Source organism: Hylobates moloch, unplaced genomic scaffold (genome assembly GCF_009828535.3).
Source record: "Hylobates moloch isolate HMO894 unplaced genomic scaffold, HMol_V3 SCAFFOLD_14, whole genome shotgun sequence".
In the NCBI taxonomy this organism is placed as follows: Eukaryota; Metazoa; Chordata; class Mammalia; order Primates; family Hylobatidae; genus Hylobates; species Hylobates moloch.
The window spans coordinates 33,730,447-33,752,559 of NW_026652289.1; the positions used below are offsets into that span (position 1 = coordinate 33,730,447).

At 44.6% G+C, this 22,113-nt stretch overlaps 1 protein-coding gene across 12 annotated transcripts in view; it reads left to right on the top strand.

Annotated features, from left to right (window-relative positions):
• Positions 1–22,113, top strand: part of TTC23 (tetratricopeptide repeat domain 23) — a 207,731-nt gene that overhangs the window by 165,334 nt on the left and 20,284 nt on the right. For all 12 annotated transcript variants that reach the window (XM_058427131.1, XM_058427130.1, XM_058427128.1 and 9 more), the window contains one exon: positions 16,728–16,855. In XM_058427131.1, coding sequence (XP_058283114.1) covers positions 16,728–16,855 — 128 coding nt within the window. The remainder of the gene's footprint in view (positions 1–16,727; positions 16,856–22,113) is intronic.

The following is a 22,113-nucleotide window of genomic DNA, read 5'->3' on the forward strand; positions in this document are numbered from 1 at the left end:
GGCAAATCAGGAGCAATAAAAGCAAGAAGAATTCTCAAACTATTCCCTACCCCATGAACATAGTTTAAAAACTGCTGCCATTGAAATCCTTGTGCCCACAGTGGCAGATGTGGGAAAGGCTGGAAAAGAGCTCACCAGGCCAGCACGTGTTGCACATGTGGGGAATCAGCTTCCCTCTAGAAGCAGAAATGCAACAGGCACCACACAGCCAGGGGCTGCAGCAGGAGCACAGGTGGGTACATTCCCAGTGTCTTTTATGTCACCTCTCTGCTGTCCCCTCACGTGGCCAATGCCCCCACAGCAGGAATGAAAGAAATCTACTGCGGCCTAGGTTTCTCCAGGCCTCTGCTGCCTCCACCAGGGAGAAATAAGAGAGGGCAATTTGCAGCTTATCTTTGTGTAGCAACTAAGGGGCAACCAAATCACTCACAGCTCTCAACAGCACAGGACTTTCTGACCTGGACGTTGGTCACTTCTAATTCAGAAGTCCTGGCTGGATCCCAGGAGCAAATCTGCACATTCCACCCAGCACCAAGGGGGAATCTTAGCTCTGCTCTCCTGTGCTTAAACCTGTTTGTATGGGGTAAAAAGACTTTTAGGGGGTTGGTTTTGGTTTTGATTTTTGAAGAAAATAATTATTGATGAGAAAAATTTCTCCTTTGAGGATTCTCTGTAGCCTGCCTGCTTGCGTGCAGAATGCCCATTGAAGGCATTGCCCTCTCACTAACAAAACGCCACTGGCCAAGAAGCAAGTGTTTCAGTCTCGACGCGCAAGCTGATCCCTTTGCTCTGTGCCTTCCCTGTATTCCTTATGCAGACAAAACTGCCCAAGAAGTCACGAAGGCTTGTGATTGCATAAAGATTCCCAATTCAGGCTCCTGGAATGTCACTAACCTGAGCCTGGCCAGCTTCCCAGAGCAGCCATAGACAAACTTGGTATTAACAGCTTTCCCAGCCCTGCTAAGTGTTCAGGGCATTGGCTTTGTGTTTATAACTCATCTCCTAAAGGATATTAAAATGAAATGGTTCAAAGCCAAGAACATTTCAGCCTTTGAGAGGGCAGAGCCTGCTGAGTGCAGGCGGCCTTGTTTGGAAGTAGCCCCATCTGTGGTCTGGGCTCTTGCAGGCCGGGGAGTTCTGCAGCGTTCAGTGACAGCAGATGGAACGGGCTCTGTCTGGTTAGAGCTTAGGGGGCAGGGGCTGACTAAGTGGATTCCTAAGATATAATTTCCTATGCACAAATATGTATATCTCCCCCACCCCCACTGGTCCTAGCCTCTAGCCACATTTTACACAGTAGACTGGAAAAATGTCAGTATCAGAAGCTGGACACTGCATCTCACCCAGGTCTCCTCTTTTTTACCTTACACGACCCTCCCTTTTCTCAAGTCTTCCCCCTGTGGCCTGCCTTTTCAGCTTGCCCAGTGCTGGGCCCTCCCCACTCCCTGCTCAATGGGTTACTGATGCTCCTTGGGCCCCGTGTGTTCCAGAGAGACCAGAAATCAGTCACACCTGATATACACAGGCTCTAGGTCTTGTGGGCCCCTGACATGGACACCTAGGAGCAGCCACAGTGAGGTGTCCTTTACCTTCCCATGCGCTTCTTAGCTGTCCCTGCTGCCTCTCTCATGATGCCTCCAATCTGAGCCTCCAAGTGGGGCCTGGTGGTACAGTCAAGTGAGAGTAAGCCATGGCTGGCCATGCCCCAGCTGCCTGTCTCCCTTCAGACTTCCCACTCCCCTGGGCCCCTGTGCGCTCTGAGAGAACCTTCCTCTGTCCCTTCTCAGGGCCCATTTGTTTTTACAAAATGCCCAACCAGCATGAGTTTGGCCTTGCCTTTGAGCTCCCCAAGCAGCACATGTGGCATCCATCCTTGCTCTGTGCCCCACGGGGAGCAAGGGAGAAAGGGGAAGTGAGGGTGCAGTGGAGTGAGGCTGAGGCCTAGAGAAGGAAAGAGATACCCCGTACTCTATTTTCACCAGCATTAGGAGGATCCCTTCTCAGAAACTTCTGGAAGTCACCCTAGAGTAGTCACATCTAGGGGATTGGGGTCCAGGGTCACTCAGCAAGTTAGAGGCCAAGCAAGGCCTAGAATGGAACCTAGGTGCTACCCACTTACCACACTCCAGACCCAAAGAGGGAGTTGCCCCATCCCTACCCCACCCTGCTGAGGGTACAGGGCTCTGAGCAGCCCTAAAGGACAGGCAGGTAGGGGCTGCAGGGGTTGGCAGCCCTTGGGGCCAGTGGAAGAGGAGGAGAGGAGGCCTGTTCCCCACCCAAGTTTGTGCGTTGGCCCCTCTAGCTGGGGCAGAGCTGAAACCTCATCAAGCTTGCTCACCAACTGCTGTCCCTTCACTGTGTCTGAGAGCAAAGCCTGTCCCTTCATTTCTCTCCTGGGGAGGCTGAAGTGCGTGAGCAGCATGATGACCACGTTCATGAGATTTGGGTTTTTCACTTCTGAGCTGGTTTGTAATTTGTGTTCAGAACTTCTTAGAGAAGCCTATGTAACTTATACCCCGACTTGGCTTCAAAAAGGATTTTTAAGGCAGCTTATGGAAAACACATCTATATCACCAAGACAAGTGACAGGAACTTGAGGTTGCTGGAAGCCTTCACTACATGGTGGCCCCAAGTTGTGGTGGTGGAGGGGGGCTGGTCACTTTCCTGGTGGTGAGGACACTTAAGGTAGGCAGATCCCAATGGCGACCAGGCCCTGTGTGGGCACTCTGCATATTTATACCTTGCGAGCCTCACCTTGTCTGCTGCCATTGGATCACTTCACTTTATGGATGCACACCTGTCCCTAGAGATGGCCACGGACTTCCTTGTATCACACAGCTGGTGAGCAGCAGTCCTGCCACTCCCTGAAGCCATGTCACAGGCCCCTGTCTATGGCACTGCGAAAGTGTTCCTCACGAAGAGGGTCTCCTGTGGGGACCACTGAAGGCTCTGGGGTGAGGAAAGGGTCTCTTCCGGGCTTTATGTGTTCTCAGACTTCCCATGTGGCCTCCACAGGCTAACAGACTCGAAGAGCAGCCCCCAGCAGGGTCTACGTAGCTTCATTGTGTTTCCTGGGTAAAGGAGCTCCTCTGGGTTAGCACCAGGCTAAGATTTGGGACTTTCCATTTTTAAACTCCCTGGGGTCCTTTGCAGTTGGTACAGAGTAGGGACTATTTCCTAAGACTGCTACAAAAGACAATCGTCACATTGTACACAGAGGCCTCCCTCTTAATGAAAGCTGTCCTTACTGTTCCAACTCCTGCCTTAGGACAGCCACAGGAAAATGAACGCAGGGTTACTGGAATTTATTTTAATTAAAAGCCTCCTGACCTCCCCTCCAGTGGGCCACATTGCAGTCCTGCATTCCTCTTGCTCTTGGGATGAAGCCTTGTTTTCTTTTGCCTGTATATGAACATCTCTACACAGAATCTTTCAGGGTCTTTTAGAATGACATGGCTCCAAGTCCTCAGACAGAGCCATCTGGAGAGACATCAAACCACCCTGCCCACCGAGCCACACCTTCTCCCTGCTCTAACTCACAGACAACCTAAACATTCTGTTAGAGCGAAAATAGAAGATTCATGGCCTTGGAACGCCTGTGCCATTAGGGCTCAGATTTACAAGCTAAGTCATGCTCCTGTGTTTTAGAAAATGACCTCAGCTTCTGCCCAGGCCTTCGGCATCAGATTGCAGATTCTAGAAGTGGCTTTCAAAGGTAGGGATGGCTTTGTGTGAGAGTGCTGAAACTGCTGGCTCTTTGTGAACCCACACCCTGTTTCAGGGCACAAGGTTCAGGCCGGGAGGCGGCAGCCATGACTTCCTGTCCCTCTGGAAATCCTGTTGTCACTTGTCCCAGGTGGAGATAGACTGGGATGTCCATTGCCAGAATAAACTGCTTCTCAGGAAGTGACCCCTTTGCTTTAGTAATAGGATTCAATTTGCCCTCCCCTCAAAGACTGCTCATGTGGATTTAGTTCTCAAAGTTAATATGGAGGTGAGGGGGTTGGGGGGAATAAGTCAGGATCTTGCAATAAAGGAGCTTTCTTGTATCCCAGATAAAGATAAAAGTGGTTTGAAATCTATAGACAGGGAAGGTGCACACATGGACGCACTAGACCTTCCTCTGTTCCTAAGCTCTAAGGCCATTCTAATATACAGGGGTCCTAACCTGAGTTCACAGATGCCTGATGTGTGGTTGGCTTGCATGTGACAACATCTGTCTGGGAACCCTCTATATGGCCTTATCCTCCTGTGACTAGAGACCTACCAGGAACAAAAATGGGAAAAGCACAAAACCTTAAAGAAGCCAAGGACTTAAAGGAAGAAAGAGAGCAGCAACTTGAGGAGGCTGCCCCCAGAGGCAGATTCCCAGGCAGGGCCCATGTCCGTCTGCCCACCACAACACCTGGCCTTCTGTCCCTTCCATAGCCACGTTGCCTTCATGTAAGGAATACGCTCCTTCTGCACTCTTCTCCCTTCCTTCCTCCCTCGCACCCATTCCCTCTTCCGGAGGGAGTGTACTCTTCCACCTACACTAACAAGCATCCTCTTTGGAAAATATGACTGGGCATCCCTAAGTCTGAGGTTAGGAGCCATTTGCACATTAGTTGGAATTGAACCCTGCAGCGTCCTCCCTCAAAGCTTCTCTGTGAGCTGAGCTGCACTGAGGGAAAGGAGCATGCCATTCTCGGGTTGAGAGGACCAGCCCAAATGGGGTACTTTTCGGGGCAGTTAGGGGAAGGAATCCTGGGAGGTGGGAGAACATTACAAAGAAAAGGGCTAGAAAGATGTGAGGTGTGGCTGTGTCCACCCCTGCCAGGGAGATTGGCTCCTCCCCAGGAGAGGGCAGGGAAATGCTCCCTAAGCCCTTTTGGCCCCTGCCTTTCCCTGAGCATGGCAATGCTGCTTCAGCCAGAGCCCAGAGTCTGAAACTCAGTGCACCAATTGCCCCATGCCTTATACATCTGCAGGTCTTCATGGTAAGCACAGTAAGGGCCCATCTTTAGGGACAAGGCTGAGATGCAGAAAGACCTTTACTTTGAAAAAGAATTGCTCGGCTACATTCTTTAGTTAACTCTCAATTAGCCAGAAAATTAAAATACCAAAAGAGTACTCCACTCCTGACTGTCTTCATTCATTTTAGACATGAATGTTCATCTCTGTAATGCTTTTATAATCAACAAAATTAATGCCACTTCATCCTCAACATGTGCTGACATTAGATTATCAAAGTAGCCAAAGTTAATACTCAATTTGCACATTAAATCTGTAACATTTTCTCACATGGGTCAGCTGTGAGGAAGAGATGTAACATTTTCCATGTGGTAGATTTTCTCCCACCAAGACAAAAACTTCTGAGTAGTGCTCCAGAAATGCATCTGCTGGTCTGGCTGGGGACAGGCCCCATTGAAAGAAAGGGTTACAGGAATCCAGTTCAATTGATTTCTGCCTAACTGCAGACCCCAGGGCCAGCTGGCATTGAGTGCAATTCCTGCTCCTGTCTGGCAACTGCCTAGAATCTACATGGAGTAAATCATGCAGATGAACATAACTTGTTTCAGACCTAAGCTTTCTTTAGGTTGACTAGATTTGGTAGACATATTTCCAAAGTGTTTACATCTCTCCTTTCTAACACAGATCCTATGGAATGTAATTAGATCATTTCTTAAGACCCAGGATTCTCATTGTGAATTTCAGGCATGTTCTCAGAGCTCTTGAGGTGTACAGGGCTGTTTATCTGCAAAGGATGCTAGACTTCTGTGTCTTTTAATTGCTCTGTGTGTTTTCATGTTTCTGTCCTCTCATTGTCCATTTCTGTCACTTGTTGCTTCCAGTCTGCCTGCTATTTCAGCCTAGTATGGGGACCCATAGCCATAATTATCAAAACTGTCCCTAAAATTAAAATCAACATTTATTGAGCACCAACTATATGTCAGTCCTGTTATCATTTATTCATATGATTAATCTGTTTACTCCTTATACCTCCTTATAAGGGAGTTATTAATATAATGGTCCCCTTTTCCAAATGGGGAATACAGCAAGGCACACAGCTGTAAGGGGCAGAGCCAGAACCTGGGCCTAGGTAATGCAAGCCCAGAGCCTGCTCTCTTTGCCACTTACCCTGCTGCCTCCAAGAAGCAGCACACTTTACAGGGGCTGATTGGATTTTTGATCCTCATGTGTTCTAGAGAGCTGTACCTGAAGATCATGGAGGCCACTTGAGAAGCACCTGGCATTACCGTCACAGAATGAGAAAAATAAATCCAAATCAATTCATTGGAAAAGATAATGAAACAGATAAAACTCTAGCTGGCCTAATCAAGAAAACAGAAAGTACAAATACAAAACTAGATATGATAGAAGGGAATAACCAAATATTGAGGAAATTTCTAAAAGCAAAAGGTAATGTTTTATACAGTGCTCCATAATAAATATGATATTTCCAAGTGGAAATGTCAAGTAGACCACTGTATATATGGGTCATAATCTTCCCCAACAGGCTTTATGTGCTTGTCATGTGTCACCATGAAGCTCTCTTCAACAGGTGCTTCTGTGGGAATCCCATGTCTCTTGGGGGAGGAAGCCGTCACATTTTCCTCTTCTAGGGTAGGGGCAGCAAACTTACACACATGGGCCAAATTTGTTCACCACCTGTTTTTGTAAATAAAGTTTTATTGGAACATGGTTACGCTCACTCATTTATGTATTGTCTACGGCTGCTTTCATGCTACAACAGCAGAGTTGAATAGCAACAATGGGGATCATATGGCCTGCAAAGCCTAAAATATTTACCATCCTGTCCTTTACAGAATAAGTTTGCCAACCCTTATGCTAGAGCCCTGTGATTTTTCCAGTTTCAGACTAGTTTCTGTGCTGGTTTCTTGGTTCAGGATTTCCAGACCAAGTAGGTGGTACACATTCAGACTACATATATGCTTATTTCAGGTATTCTTTTTCTAGTCAGAACCTCTGGATAGACACCCTTAAGTCCACACCTGGAACCAGTGCAATTGTTCTTATCTTCATTTTAGAGATTCCTGGCTGTCTTAGTGTTTGGGAAGCTGTAACAAAACACCATAGACTAAGTGGCTTATAAACCACAGAAGTGTATTTCTCACAGTTCTGAAGTCTGGAAAGTCCCAGATCAAGGCTCTGGTAGATTTGGTGCCTGACCTGCTTCCTGGTTCATAGACAGCTGTCTTTTCACTGTGTCCTCACAGGGTGGATGGAATGAGGAAACTCTCTGATGCGTCTTTTATAAGGACGCTAATCCCATTCATGAGGGTGCCATCCTCATGACTTAATTACCTCTGAAAGGCCCTACCTCTGAATATCATCACCATGGGGGTTAGATTTCAACACACGAATTTGAGGGGGACATAAATATTCAGACCATAGCACTGGCTGTATTCATTTTATTTCCTGCGTAACAAATTTGTTTACTCACCCATTTATTGCCTTGCAGTTCTGTAGGTTAGAAGTCTGGTGTGGTAAGGCGTGCTTCTCTGTTCAGACTGAAATTGCATTGTTGGCCAGCTCCACTCTCAATTGGAGGTTGGGTCCTTTCTGAAGCTCGTTCCTGTTATGAGCACAGTTGAGTTCCTTGCATCTGTAGGACTGAAGTCCCTGTTTCCTGGAGAGCCGGTGGCCATTGACCCCTCTCAGCTTCCGTAGGCTGCTCTTGCTCAGGTCCTTCCACCATATCCCTCTCCATCTCAGCAGCAGGCAAAATCCTTCTCATCAAATCTCTGTCATGCTTTCCATAAATATGACTTCCTTTTCTGCTACCAGCCAGAGAAAACTCTGCTTTTTTTTTTTTTTTTTTAGAATGATAGCAATCTCTTTATTGATTCAAATATTAGAAAACCAGATCAGATGGACCCATACATAGAGCACTTTAGAATTTCAGCAAGACATTAACAAAGTCTCATGATAATCACATGTATAAGAAAAAAATTAATGAGTAGGATGATGGCAAAGTTTGAAATTCCATAGAAAAGGAATATAGACAATACACTCAGGTCAACTGAAAGTGAAGTCCAGAGGACTATGGCTGCAAAGATCTATAAAACATTTCTTAATATTTTGTACAGTTATACAGATAGCCATTAATTTTTGTTTGTTTGTTTGTTTGTTTGTTTCGGTGAGATGGAGTTTCACTCTTGTTGCCCAGGCTGGAGTTCAATGGTGTGATCTCAGCTCACTGAAACCTCTGCCTCCTGGGTTCAAGTGATTCTCCTGCCTCAGCCTCTTGAGTAGCTGGGATTACAGGCGCGCATCACCACACCCAGCTAATTTTGTGTTTTTAGTAGAGAATGGGATTTCTCCATGTTGGTCAGGCTAGTCTCCAACTCCTGACCTCAGGTGATATGCACGCCTCGACCTCCCAAAGTGCTGGGATGACAAGCGTGAGCCACCACGCCCAGCCTGATGGTCATCAATACTTCTGAGGATAATTGAGAAGACAAAAATCAGAAATCCAAAAAATTTCCTACATTATCAGATGACATAAACACAAGATGAATTCATGAATAGTAAGCCATATATTTAAGTAGCAACAAACCAGGATGATAAGAACACTAGCTTACTGCTACTGTTCATGTGAAAGAGACTGAGGTTGCCATTGATTAGAAATAGGAAGAAACATTGCAAAGGGTTGCTGTATTGATAGCAGAATTATTACACAAGTCATCAAAAAATGATAATCACAACTATGGGCTTGTGAAAGTGAATCTTAAAGTCTGTCCAGAGTTCAAGTTGTTATATATTAAGGGAAAAAATGGCAAGAAAGAACATCAACATTAAACAGCATTTATTGTATCCCAGGCACTATGTTAATTACACCAGAGCAGCCAATGTTTATTTTTTCAATTAATTTTTCACAATAAGTATTTGACGTAGATAAAATTATTCTAGTTTTATAGCCAAATAAACCCAAACTCAAATTGTTTAATAAATCCGGCCAAGCAAAAACAACTGTAAGTGGAGGAACTGAGCTTTAACCAAATTCTGTCAAACTCCAAAACTCTTCTAACTCAGAGTTCCTGATACAAACAAAACCCTTATGTCCTTAATGAAGAAGCTCAAGTTCATGGAAGGCGTGGCAGATATAACAAACTATAATAATGGAACTTTTAGCACTACTCTTACTCATCATTGTGACTAAATCGGAAGAATCATAATTCTCTTGATCTAAGTTTTGAAGATATTTTCCTTTGTACTGCTTTTTTTTTTTTTTTTTTTCTTTTTTTTTTTTTTTTTATTATACTTTAGGGTTTTAGGGTACATGTGCACAATGTGCAGGTTTGTAACATATGTATCCATGTGCCATGTTGATTTCCTGCACCCATTAACTCGTCATTTAGCATTAGGTGTATCTCCTAATGCTGTCCCTCCCCCCTCCCCCCACCCCACAACAGTCCCCGGAGTGTAATGTTCCCCTTCCTGTGTCCATGAGTTCTCATTGTTCAATTCCCACCTATGAGTGAGAACATGCGGTGTTTGGTTTTTTGTCCTTGCGATAGTTTACTGAGAATGATGTTTTCCAGTTTCATCCATGTCCCTACAAAGGACACGAACTCATCATTTTTTATGGCTGCATAGTATTCCATGGTGTATATGTGCCACATTTTCTTAATCCAGTCTATCGTTGTTGGACATTTGGGTTGGTTCCAAGTCTTTGCTATTGTGAATAGTGCCGCAATAAACATACGTGTGCATGTGTCTTTATAGCAGCATGATTTATAGTCCTTTGGGTATATACCCAGTAATGGGATGGCTGGGTCAAATGGTATTTCTAGTTCTAGATCCCTGAGGAATCGCCACACTGACTTCCACAATGGTTGAACTAGTTTACAGTCCCACCAACAGTGTAAAAGTGTTCCTATTTCTCCACATCCTCTCCAGCACCTGTTGTTTCCTGATTTTTTAATGATGGCCATTCTAACTGGTGTGAGATGGTATCTCACTGTGGTTTTGATTTGCATTTCTCTGATGGCCAGTGATGATGAGCATTTCTTCATGTGTTTTCTGGCTGCATAAATGTCTTCTTTTGAGAAGTGTCTGTTCATGTCCTTTGCCCACTTTTTGATGGGGTTGTTTGTTTTTTTCTTGTAAATTTGTTTGAGTTCATTGTAGATTCTGGATATTAGCCCTTTGTCAGATGAGTAGGTTGCAAAAATTTTCTCCCATTCTGTAGGTTGCCTGTTCACTCTGATGATAGTTTCTTTTGCTGTGCAGAAGCTCTTTAGTTTAATGAGATCCCATTTGTCGATTTTGGCTTTTGTTGCCATTGCTTTTGGTGTTTTAGACATGAAGTCCTTGCCCACGCCTATGTCCTGAATGGTATTGCCTAGGTTTTCTTGTAGGATTTTAATGGTTTTAGGTCTAACATATAAGTCTTTAATCCATCTTGAATTAATTTTTGTATAAGGTGTAAGGAAGGGATCCAGTTTCAGCTTTCTACATATGGCTAGCCAGTTTTCCCAGCACCATTTATTAAATAGGGAATCCTTTCCCCATTTCTTGTTTTTGTCAGGTTTGTCAAAGATCAGATAGTTGTAGCTATGCGGCGTCATTTCTGAGGGCTCTGTTCTGTTCCATTGATCTATGTCTCTGTTGTGGTACCAGTACCATGCTGTTTTGGTTACTGTAGCCTTGTAGTATAGTTTAAAGTCAGGTAGCGTGATGCCTCCAGCTTTGTTCTTTTGGCTTAGGATTGACTTGGCGATGCGGGCTCTTTTTTGGTTCCATATGAACTTTAAAGTAGTTTTTTCCAATTCTGTGAAGAAAGTCATTGGTAGCTTGATGGGGATGGCATTGAATCTATAAATTACCTTGGGCAGTATGGCCATTTTCACGATGTTGATTCTTCCAACCCATGAGCATGGAATGTTCTTCCATTTGTTTGTATCCTCTTTTATTTCATTGAGCAGTGGTTTGTAGTTCTCCTTGAAGAGGTCCTTCACATCCCTTGTAAGTTGGATTCCTAGGTATTTTATTCTCTTTGAAGCAATTGTGAATGGGAGTTCACTCATGATTTGGCTCTCTGTTTGTCTGTTATTGGTGTACAAGAATGCTTGTGATTTTTGTACATTAATTTTGTATCCTGAGACTTTGCTGAAGTTGCTAATCAGCTTAAGGAGATTTTGGGCTGAGACAATGGGGTTTTCTAGATATACAATCATGTCATCTGCAAACAGGGACAATTTGACTTCCTCTTTTCCTAGTTGAATACCCTTTATTTCCTTCTCCTGCCTGATTGCTCTGGCCAGAACTTCCAGCACTATGTTGAAAAGGAGCGGTGAGAGAGGGCATCCCTGTCTTGTGCCAGTTTTCAGAGGGAATGCTTCCAGTTTTTGCCCATTCAGTATGATATTGGCTGTGGGTTTGTCATAGATAGCTCTTATTATTTTGAGATACGTCCCATCAATACCTAATTTATTGAGAGTTTTTAGCATGAAGGGTTGTTGAATTTTGTCAAAGGCCTTTTCTGCATCTATTGAGATAATCATGTGGTTTTTGTCTTTGGTTCTGTTTATATGCTGGATTACATTTATTGATTTGCGTGTGTTGAACCAGCCTTGCATCCCAGGGATGAAGCCCACTTGATCATGGTGGATAAGCTTTTTGATGTGCTGCTGGATTCGGTTTGCCAGTATTTTATTGAGGATTTTTGCATCAATGTTCATCAAGGATATTGGTCTGAAATTCTCTTTTTTGGTTATGTCTCTGCCAGGTTTTGGTATCAGGACGATGCTGGCTTCATAAAATGTGTTAGGGAGGATTCCCTCTTTTTCTATCGATTGGAATAGTTTCAGAAGGAATGGTACCAGTTCCTCCTTGTACCTCTGGTAGAATTCAGCTGTGAATCCGTCAGGTCCTGGACTCTTTTTGGTTGGTAAGCTATTGATTATTGCCACAATTTCAGAACCTGTTATTGGTCTATTCAGAGATTCAACTTCTTCCTGGTTTAGTCTTGGGAGGGTGTATTTGTCGAGGAATTTATCCATTTCTTCTAGATTTTCTAGTTTATTTGCATAGAGGTGTTTGTAGTATTCTCTGATGGTAGATTGTATTTCTGTGGGATCGGTGGTGATATCCCCTTTTTCGTTTTTTATTGCGTCTATTTGATTCTTCTCTCTTTTCTTCTTTATTAGTCTTGCTAGCGGTCCATCAATTTTGTTGATCTTTTCAAAAAACCAGCTCCTGGATTCATTAATTTTTTGAAGGGTTTTTTGTGTCTCTATTTCCTTCAGTTCTGCTCTGATTTTAGTTATTTCTAGCCTTCTGCTAGCTTTTGAATGTGTTTGCTCTTGCTTTTCTAGTTCTTTTAATTGTGATGTTAGGGTGTCAATTTTGGATCTTTCCTGCTTTCTCTTGTGGGCATTTAGTGCTATAAATTTCCCTCTACACACTGCTTTGAATGTGTCCCAGAGATTCTGGTATGTTGTGTCTTTGTTCTCGTTGGTTTCAAAGAACATCTTTATTTCTGCCTTCATTTCATTATGTACCCAATAGTCATTCAGGAGCAGGTTGTTCAGTTTCCATGTAGTTGAGCGGTTTTGAGTGAGTTTCTTAATCCTGAGTTCTAGTTTGATTGCACTGTGGTCTGAGAGACAGTTTGTTATAATTTCTGTTGTTTTACATTTGCTGAGGAGAGCTTTACTTCTGACTATGTGGTCAATTTTGGAATAGGTGTGGTGTGGTGCTGAAAAAAATGTATATTCGGTTGACTTGGGGTGAAGAGTTCTGTAGATGTCTATTAGGTCCACTTTATGTAGAGCTGAGTTCAATTCCTGGATATCCTTGTTAACTTTCTGTCTCGTTGATCTGTCTAATGCTGACAGTGGGGTGTTAAAATCTCCCATTATTATTGTGTGGGAGTTTAAGTCCCTTTGTAGGTCACTGAGGACTTGCTTTATGAATCTGGGTGCTCCTGTGTTGGGTGCATATATATTTTGGATAGTTAGCTCTTCTTGTTGGATTGATCCCTTTACCATTATGTAATGGCCTTCTTTGTCTGTTTTGATCTTTGTTGGTTTAAAGTCTATTTTATCAGAGACTAGGATTGCAACCCCTGCCTTTTTTTGTTTTCCAGTTGCTTGATAGATCTTCCTCCATCCCTTTATTTTGAGTCTATGTGTGTCTCTGCACGTGAGATGGGTTTCCTGAATACAGCACACTGATGGGTCCTGACTCCTTATCCAGTTTGCCAGTCTGTGTCTTTTGATTGGAGCATTTAGCCCATTTACATTTAACGTTAATATTGTTATGTGTGAATCTGATCCTGTCATTATGATGTTAGTTGGTTATTTTGCTCGTTAGTTGCTATTGTTTCTTCCTAGCCTCAATGGTCTTTACAATTTGGCATGTTTTTGCAGTGGCTGGTACCGGTTGTTCCTTTCCATGTTTAGTGCTTCCTTCAGGAGCTCTTTTAGGGCAGGCCTGGTGGTGACAAAATCACTCAGCGTTTGCTTGTCTGTGAAGTATTTTATTTCTCCTTCACTTATGAAGCTTAGTTTGGCGGGATAGCAAATTCTGGGTTGAAAATTCTTTTCTTTAAGGATGTTGAATATCGGCCCCCACTCTCTTCTGGCTTGTAGAGTTTCTGCTGAGAGATCAGCTGTTAGTCTGATGGGCTTCCCTTTGTGGGTAACCCGACCTTTCTCTCTGGCTGCCCTTAACATTTTTTCCTTCATTTCAACTTTGGTGAATCTGACAATTATGTGTCTTGGAGTTGCTCTTCTCGAGGAGTATCTTTGTGGCGTTCTCTGTATTTCCTGAATCTGAATGCTGGCCTGCCTTGCTAGATTGGGGAAGTTCTCCTGGATAATATCTTGCAGAGTGTTTTCCAACTTGGTTCCATTCTCCCCATCATTTTCAGGTACACCAATCAGACGTAGGTTTGGTCTTTTCACATAGTCCCAAATTTCTTGGAGGCTTTGTTCATTTCTTTTTATTCTTTTTTCTCTAAACTTCCCTTCTCTCTTCATTTCATTCATTTCATCTTCCATCAGCGATACCCTTTCTTCCAGTTGATCGCATCTGCTACTGAGGCTTCTGCAATCTTCGCGTAGTTCTCGAAACTTGGCTTTCAGCTCCATCAGCTCCTTTAAGCCCTTCTCTCCATTGGTTATTCTAGTTATCCATTCGTCTAATATTTTTTCAAAGTTTTTAACTTCTTTGCTATTGTTTTGAATTTCCTCTCGTAGCTCAGAGTAGTTTGATCGTCTGAAGCCTTCTTCTCTCAACTCATCAAAGTCATCCTCCATCCAGCTTTGTTCCGTTGCTGGTGAGGAACTGCGTTCCTTTGGAGGAGGAGAGGTGCTCTGTTTTTTAGAGTTTCCGGTTTTTTTGTTCTGTTTTTTCCCCATCTTTGTGGTTTTATCTACTTTTTGTCTTTGATGCTGGTGATGTACAGATGGGTTTTTGGTGTGGATGTCCTTTCTGTTTGTTAGTTTTCCTTCTACCAGACAGGACCCTCAGCTGCAGGTCTGTTGGAGTTTACTAGAGGTCTACTCCAGACCCTGTTTGGCTGGGTGTCAGCAGCGGTGGCTGCAGAACAGCGGATTTTCGTGAGACCACAAATTCAGCTGTCTGATAGTTCGTCTGAAAGTTTTGTCTCAGAGGAGTACCCGGTTGAATGAGGTGTCAGTCTGTCCCTACTGGGGGGGGTGCCTCCCAGTTAGGCTGCTCAGGGGTGAGGGACCCACTTTAGGAGGCAGTCTGTCCGTTCTCAGATCTCCAGCTGCGTGCTGGGAGAACCACTACTCTCTTCAAAGCTGTCAGTCAGACAGGGACCTTTAAGTCTGTGGAGGTTCTTGCTGAGTTTTTGTTTGTCTGTGCCCTGCCCCCAGAGGTGGAGCCTATAGAGGCAGGCAGGCCTCCTTGAGCTGTGGTGGGCTCCACCCAGTTCGAGCTTCCTGGCTGCTTTGTTTACCTAAGCAAGCCTGGGCAATGGCGGGCGCCCCTCCCCCAGCCTCGCTGCCGCCTTGCAGCTTGATCTCAGACTGCTGTGCTAGCAATCAGCGAGACTCCGTGGGCACAGGACCCTCCGAGCCAGGTGCGGGACACAATCTCCTAGTGTGCCGTTTTCCAGGCCCGTTGGAAAAGCGCAGTATTGGGGTGGGACTGACCTGATATTCCAGGTGCCGTCTGTTTCCCTTTTCTTTGACTAGGAAAGGGAACTCCCTGACCCCTCGCGCTTCCCGAGTGAGGCAATGCCTCGCCCTGCTTCGGCTCGCGCACAGTGCGTTTCACCGACTGTCCTGCACCCACTGTTAGGCACTCCCTAGTGAGATGAAACCGGTACCTCAAGCAGAAATGCAGAAATCACCCGTCTTCTGTGTCGCTGGGGCTGGGAGCTGGAGACCGGAGCTGTTCCTATTCGGCCATCTTGGCTCCACCCGAAAACTCTGCTTTTAAAGGGCTCCTGTGATTAAGTCTGGCCCAGCGGATAATCTTTCTGGGTTTTTGTTTGTTTGTTTGTTTGTTTGTTTGTTTGTTTGTTTTTTGAGACAGGGTCTTGGCTCTGTTACCCAGGCTGGAGTACAGTGGTGTGATCGCAGCTCACTGAAGCCTCAACCTCCTGGGCTCAAACAGTCCTCCCACTTCAGCCTCCCAAGTAGCTGGGATGACAGGTGCACATCACCACATCTGGCTAATTTTTTTTTGTATTGTTTATTTTTTGTTTCGCCGTGTTGACCAAGCTGGTCTTGAACTTCCAGGCTCAAGTGATCCTCCCACCCTGGCCTCCCAAAGTGCTGGGATTACAGGTGTGAGCCACCACCCCCTGCCATAATCTCACTTTCTTAAAGTCAGCTGTACCCTATAACATAAGCTCATCTCAGGAGAACTGTATCTTCATACTCACAAGTTCCATCCATAACCACAGGGGAGGGACTACACAAGGGCAAGGGTCACGGGTCACCTTAGAATTCTGCTGGCCACACCAGCTTTTTGCAGGGAGTTCTATTCAGCTTTCCACCACAAATGAGCCTCAGGCCTCATCCCTAGTCCTGCTCAGGCTTAGAAAACCCCAGTACTAGTAGATGGACCTTTTTTCTAATATGCTCATGGGCCATTCAACCTCAGCTCCCACTCACTTCTCTGGCTTTTAGTTCTCTCGTCATTTTCCATACCTGAGGTTTTCTTTTTCTTGCATTCAAGATTGGCATGCATTTAAAAATATTTGTGTTATATTATAACCAGTATGTTGAAGTATTTGGAATGATTGGGGTTTTGAATGATTTCTTCCCTCGGCAGCATGTCAGCAGTATTTTCCAAATTTTTCATGTTTTAGAAATATGTACCAAGATTACACTCCAAATCCATCAAAATAAGTGAACTTTCAGAGTCCTACCCTCAGTAAAGTCATAGTTACCCTATAACTAAAGTTATAGGAAGAATTAATGGTTGATCAACCTGAAAACTTACCAGCGTGTTCAGATCTGGGGCATAGTTTCTTCTTCTGCAGTAACTTTTCTTTATGTATCACCGGGAAAGCTAGATGTATGAAAATTAAAGAAAGTAAATTACGGTATCCTTCGAGACCTAAATTCTTTGTAATGAAACAGGCAGATTAATGGGCAAATGACAGTCTTAACTGTTTTTTCTTGTCCCAATACCTCTTTCCAAATAGCTCAACACTGCTAACAGTATATTTATTCTGTTTCCATTTCAAATCTGTGAGCAGTTTTCAAAGTATAATAAATGCTTTTCTTCAGATGTAGCTGAGCAGTATTTTCAAGAGAGCATGGCTCGTCTTAAGGATTCTGAAGGGATGGGAAGAACCAAATTTCTTTCAATTCAAGATGAATTTTGCCATTTTCTACAAATGACTGGACAAAAAGAGGTAAGTGAGTTTGGATCACAATTGTCTAGTTATTCACAGTTGATATCCAAAGGGCAACTCCTTTACTCTGCAAGCATCCATTAAGCACCTACTGTGTGCAAAGCATGTGCCAGTCTCTAGAGGGACACACAAATAAGGCTAGGGCTCCTTTGGGGCAGCTTCCAGAGATACTTGCTCTTAGAAGCTGGGAGACTTTATGAGAATATAGATTGTCATGCCCACCTACAAAAGATCCTAAAGAAATAGTGTACAGGCCCTGCTTATGGAAGTCCTGCAGATCTGGCTGGAATAGTGTGGCAGTTAGTGTGTCTAATCCCTGCCTCCTCAGTTTGGGTAATGAATGGAATTTGCATATCTAAGGAAAACTATACGGTGCAGAAGTTACAGCTGAGTTGTTTAGTATTGATTTGTACAAGCCTGATTTACATGGCTTATAAAAATAGAAGAAGACCCAGACCTTCTATTCATTGTAATTAAACTCTTGGGAATGTATTCCTTGAAAAGCCTAACATACCGTTGCTTTATTTTTTTGTGTGTGTGTGTGTGTGTGTGTGTGTATACATATTAATACATATATATACATATACAATCGCCCACAGATACTGAGGAACAATTATATATATATATGTGTGCATATATATGTATATATGTATGTGTGCATATATGCCCACACCCTCTTCTCAGCGCACCTAAGTCCTGTTTACTCTTCACTCCTCTCCGTTAAGTTTTTTTTTTTTTTTTTTTGAGACAGAGTCTTGCTTTGTCACCCAAGCTGGAGTGCAGTGGTGTAATCTCAGCTCACTGCAACCTCTGCCTCCCAAGTTTAAGCAATTCTCTGCCTCAACCTCCCGAGTAGCTGGGATTACAGGCCCCCCGCCACCATGCCCAGCTAATTTTTTTGTATTTTTAGTAGAGATGGGGTTTCACCATTTGGCTAGGCTGGTCTTGAACTCCTGGCCTCGTGATCGGCCCGCCTCAGCCTCCCAAAGTGCTGGGATTACAGGCGTGAGCCACTGCGCCCGGCCTCTGTTAAGCTTTTCTTATCAGAGGTTAACGCCATCTCAGTTTCCTAGAAAACCATACATACATACATACATACCTATATACACACATATGTACACAGTACATATATGTGTACACACACACATATATATATATAGTTGTTCCTCAGTATCTGTGGGGGATTGGTTCCAGAGCCCCCAAGGATACCAAACTCCAAGGATGCTCAAGCCCTTTACAAAATGGTGTCACATTTCTAATGTAACCTAGACATAGCCTCCTGAATATGTCATCTCTAGATTGCTGATAAGACCTAATACAATGTAAATGCTATGGTAATAGTTGTTACACTGTATTTTTTATTTGTATTGTTTTTATTGTTGTATTGTTATTTTTATTGTTTTTTCCCATATAATTTTTGATCTATGGATATGGAGGGCTGACTATGTGTTTTTTTCAGCTCTAACCTATTATGGCAAATCTTGGAAATGAAAAACTTTATTTCCCTTACCGTCTGTAGACCTCCTCCCCCACAGCTCCTTTCTCATCCTTAATCCCCCCTCCACCCCTGCCCTCTGTCAGTTAGGGAACACGGGCTTTTATGCAGATATACCCATGTTTCTCAGGCCAAAGTAGGGCCACAATCACCAGGACAAATGGGAGTTTCAGGATGTTTCTCGGTCACCCAACCCCAGGGAGAGAGAGGGGCCTTCCAGGGGCCTCAGATTCCCTCCCTCCCCATCCCCTCTCACATCTCTAGAAGACTTAAGGGGAGTGCTCAGGTCAGAATAATGGGGTAGGTTTGCCCCCTCATGCCCCACTCCATCCAGTTCCTCAGCCATTTTTTCCTCCAGAATAGATCTTGACTGCATCCCTTGCTTTCCGTCTTTAGTCCTGCCACTCATCATCTCTTGCCTGGACCGCTCTACCAAGTTCCTGTCTCTCAGCTGCTTTTTCCATGCTTGCCCTCTTATAATCCACTCAGAATAAGGAAGCCATGGTGATGTTTCCAAAAAGCAGATCTGACCACTGAACACTCATTTGTAAAAGCCAGTCCACTGGCTCCCCGATGCCCTCAGGATAAATCAGAATCCTGACATGGCCCACAGTACCGTCCACGACCTCAACTCCACTGACATTTCCAGGCTCATTTTTGCCTCTTCTCCCTGATCCATGTTCCTGCCACACTGGCCTTTTCTAATTCCCACTTCCGGGCAGTGCCAGCTTCTGTTTCCTCCTCCTGGAAGGCCCTTCCTCATTCATCTCCAGGCCAATGCTAACCCATTCTTCATTTCTTACCAGCTTCTCTGATTCCTATCCCCAGGCTTCATTAGACACTCCCCATTATTCTTCCTTAGAGAATCCATTTGATGTCATCAAATATTTGTAAGTATATATTCATGTGGATATTTAACATCTATTTGCAACTAGACTGAACCTGTGACAGCAGAGACCGTCTTGCCTGTGGTGAGGAGTGGTGAGCAGAGAGGTGGATGCATGTTTGGCCACAGGCCAGCTGACTGTTCTGACTCCCGTGGGCCATGCATCAGTTCCCCTGTACTGTCTGGCTTCCCACCATAGTGTCTTGCTGAGTCAGCCAGTGCTCAGTGTCACTGATGCTATGCCTCACTGCCCTTGCCCAAGTCACCCAGATCAGTGTTGATCAAAAGCTGCACCTCACTCTCCTAAGCTGCCCTCGAAGATTTTAGCAAACTAGCTCTTTTCATTCTAGGGCCACTGCCAGCCCATCCAATGCCCTTATCATAATAGAAAAAGCTGCCCCTTCCTCAGGTAGATACCGCCCATGTTGGAGGGGACCATAGGCTGGATTTCAGCCCTCCCCATGCTCCTGCCAGGCACCCTTGTGTGTGGCACCACCTGCCCAGCCAAACATGGCAGCCTCATGCTGTTCTCACCATTTGGTTGCAAACCTCTCACTGTGGGTTCTAGCAGGTGTTGGCCAACAAGGGTCGGGCCCAAGGACAGTCCCGGAGCCAAGAATGGGGCTGTGCTCAGGCCATCCCAGCTGTTCCCACAGCACATGGCCATGGGTACTGTGGAACATGATCTTTGGGGGACGAAATGACTTTTAAAGTCAAATGTAAGTGAAGGTCACTCTGCCACAGGTTAAGCTACTCTGTGAGGGTTTGTCTTCTAGTTGTGCCACTCTTTTGCTCAAGAATCTTTTCTGACTTCCTCAGCCTGGCCACTCACTGGCCCTTAACAGGCCATGTTTTCCTCCTGTGCTCCCGGTGGCCCACACCCTCTTCTCATCCCACCTAAGTCCTCTTTACTCTTCACTCCTCTCTGTTAAGTTTTTCCTAGCAGAGGTTGATGCCATCTCAGTTTCCTAGAAACCCGTGCCATTTAACTTCCTTCACATCTCCCCGTTTCCGCAGTCAGGCTGTAGACGGTATCTAAAGCTTTATTTGGGAAAGGGAGTCTCCCTGGGTCTTCTCCCCGTCACTGGCTTCTCTAAGTCTGACAGTCAGTTCCCACAGAAATATTACCAAACCCAACACTCTCAGCAGTCTAAGTCCTTGCTCGCAGAACTTGGGAGACGTGATGGGCTTTGCCCTCAGGCAAGTCTAGATTTAAATTCTAGTCCCTCATGTACCTCAGTGGGGCCTCACTGCTGAGTTACACAATTACTCTGCCTCTACAGAGATTCCTCTTTCACCTCATCAGCACCTGTAATGTGGTTCCCCTACCCCGGCCCTAGCCCCTAACTTGTATTATTGCCAACAAAAGGATTAAAGGCCCTCCTCGTCCTTCTGTTTGTGGAGCACTTTCGGGACCCCTTTGGGGCTGTGTCATGAGGAAGCTCCCATGGTCCCTGCTGTATTTGGCAGTTAAATTCAGCATCCGTGCTCTGCAGCTGATGTCGTGCCTTCATGTGGAAGATCATGGAAGAATTTCTGGAGAAAGTATGGAGGATTGACATACTTTAACAGCGTTTCCCCCTGCATATTTTGGTGTCTGAAGAAGCTACTATCAGGAAATACTGGGTCCTGACCATTTCATATTTTTTATTCCATGTTAGTATAAATAAATTGAATAAACCAAACAAAATGTCATGTCATGTTGGAATGTTTACTTTCAGTTTCCTAAACGATTTCCTATGAGAATAGCAAAGCCTGGAGTGTGTTCAGGACGTTCTATACGTAGATAATTTGCCCAGGAATGCTGTATTTTCACTTCTGTAAGAATGGCATTGTGGACAGAGGGAGAAAAGCATGGGACTAAAATGTATGAAAATTAGGCCGGGCATTGTGGCTCGCGCCTGTAATCCCAGCACTTTGGGAGGCCAAGGTGGGTGGATCACTTGAGGTCAGGAGTTCAAGACCAGTCTAGCCAATATGATGAAACCCTGTTTCTACTAAAAATACAGAAATTAGCCAGGTATGGTGGTGGGCGCCTGCAATCCCAGCTACTTGGGAGGATGAGGCAGGAGAATCACTTGAACCTGGGAGATGGAGTTTGCAGGGAGCTGAGATCATGCCACTGCACTCCAGCCTGGGAGACAAAGAGAGACTCTGTCTAAAAAAAAAAAAAAACTCCAGATTTCCACCTGCTGTTGTAAAATGGAAGATCTGCTGAGACGGATTTTTTAAAAAAAAGATATGAAGATTACTGGCTGGATTCAGATCCCAGCACCACCATAGCTGAGCCCTCTGACTCTGAGCAAGTTTCTTAACTGCTCTGTGCCTGTTTCCTCCTCTGCCTAATGAGGATTAAAATTTTACCCATCTAAAGAAGACAGCAAAAATTAAACGAGATCCACACAAATTGGGTGTGTTCAGCACAATTACTGACATGTGAGGACTGATCCATGTCAGCTTTTGTTCTTACTACTCAACTGAAATGGATTCATGTAATGGCTGAGTTGGTTTATTTTGCCAGGTGTCTTGTCTCTTCATAGTTTACACCTTTCCTCACATTTGTGTTGTTTCCTGACTCCTGTTCAACCAGAGGTGATATGATTTAGCTGTGTCCCCACCCAAATCTCATCTTGAATTGTAGTTCCTATAATACCCATGTGTCATGGTAGGGACCCTGCGGGAGGTGATTGAACCATGGGGGCGGTTACCCCCATGCCGTTCTTGTGATAGTGACTGAATTCTCACAAGATCTGATGGTTTTATAAGGGGCTTTGCCCCCTTTGCTCAGCACTTCTCTCTCCTGCTGCCCTATGAAAGAGGTGCCGTCTGCCATGATTATAAGTTTTCTGAGGCCTCCCCACCCATGCGGAACTGTGA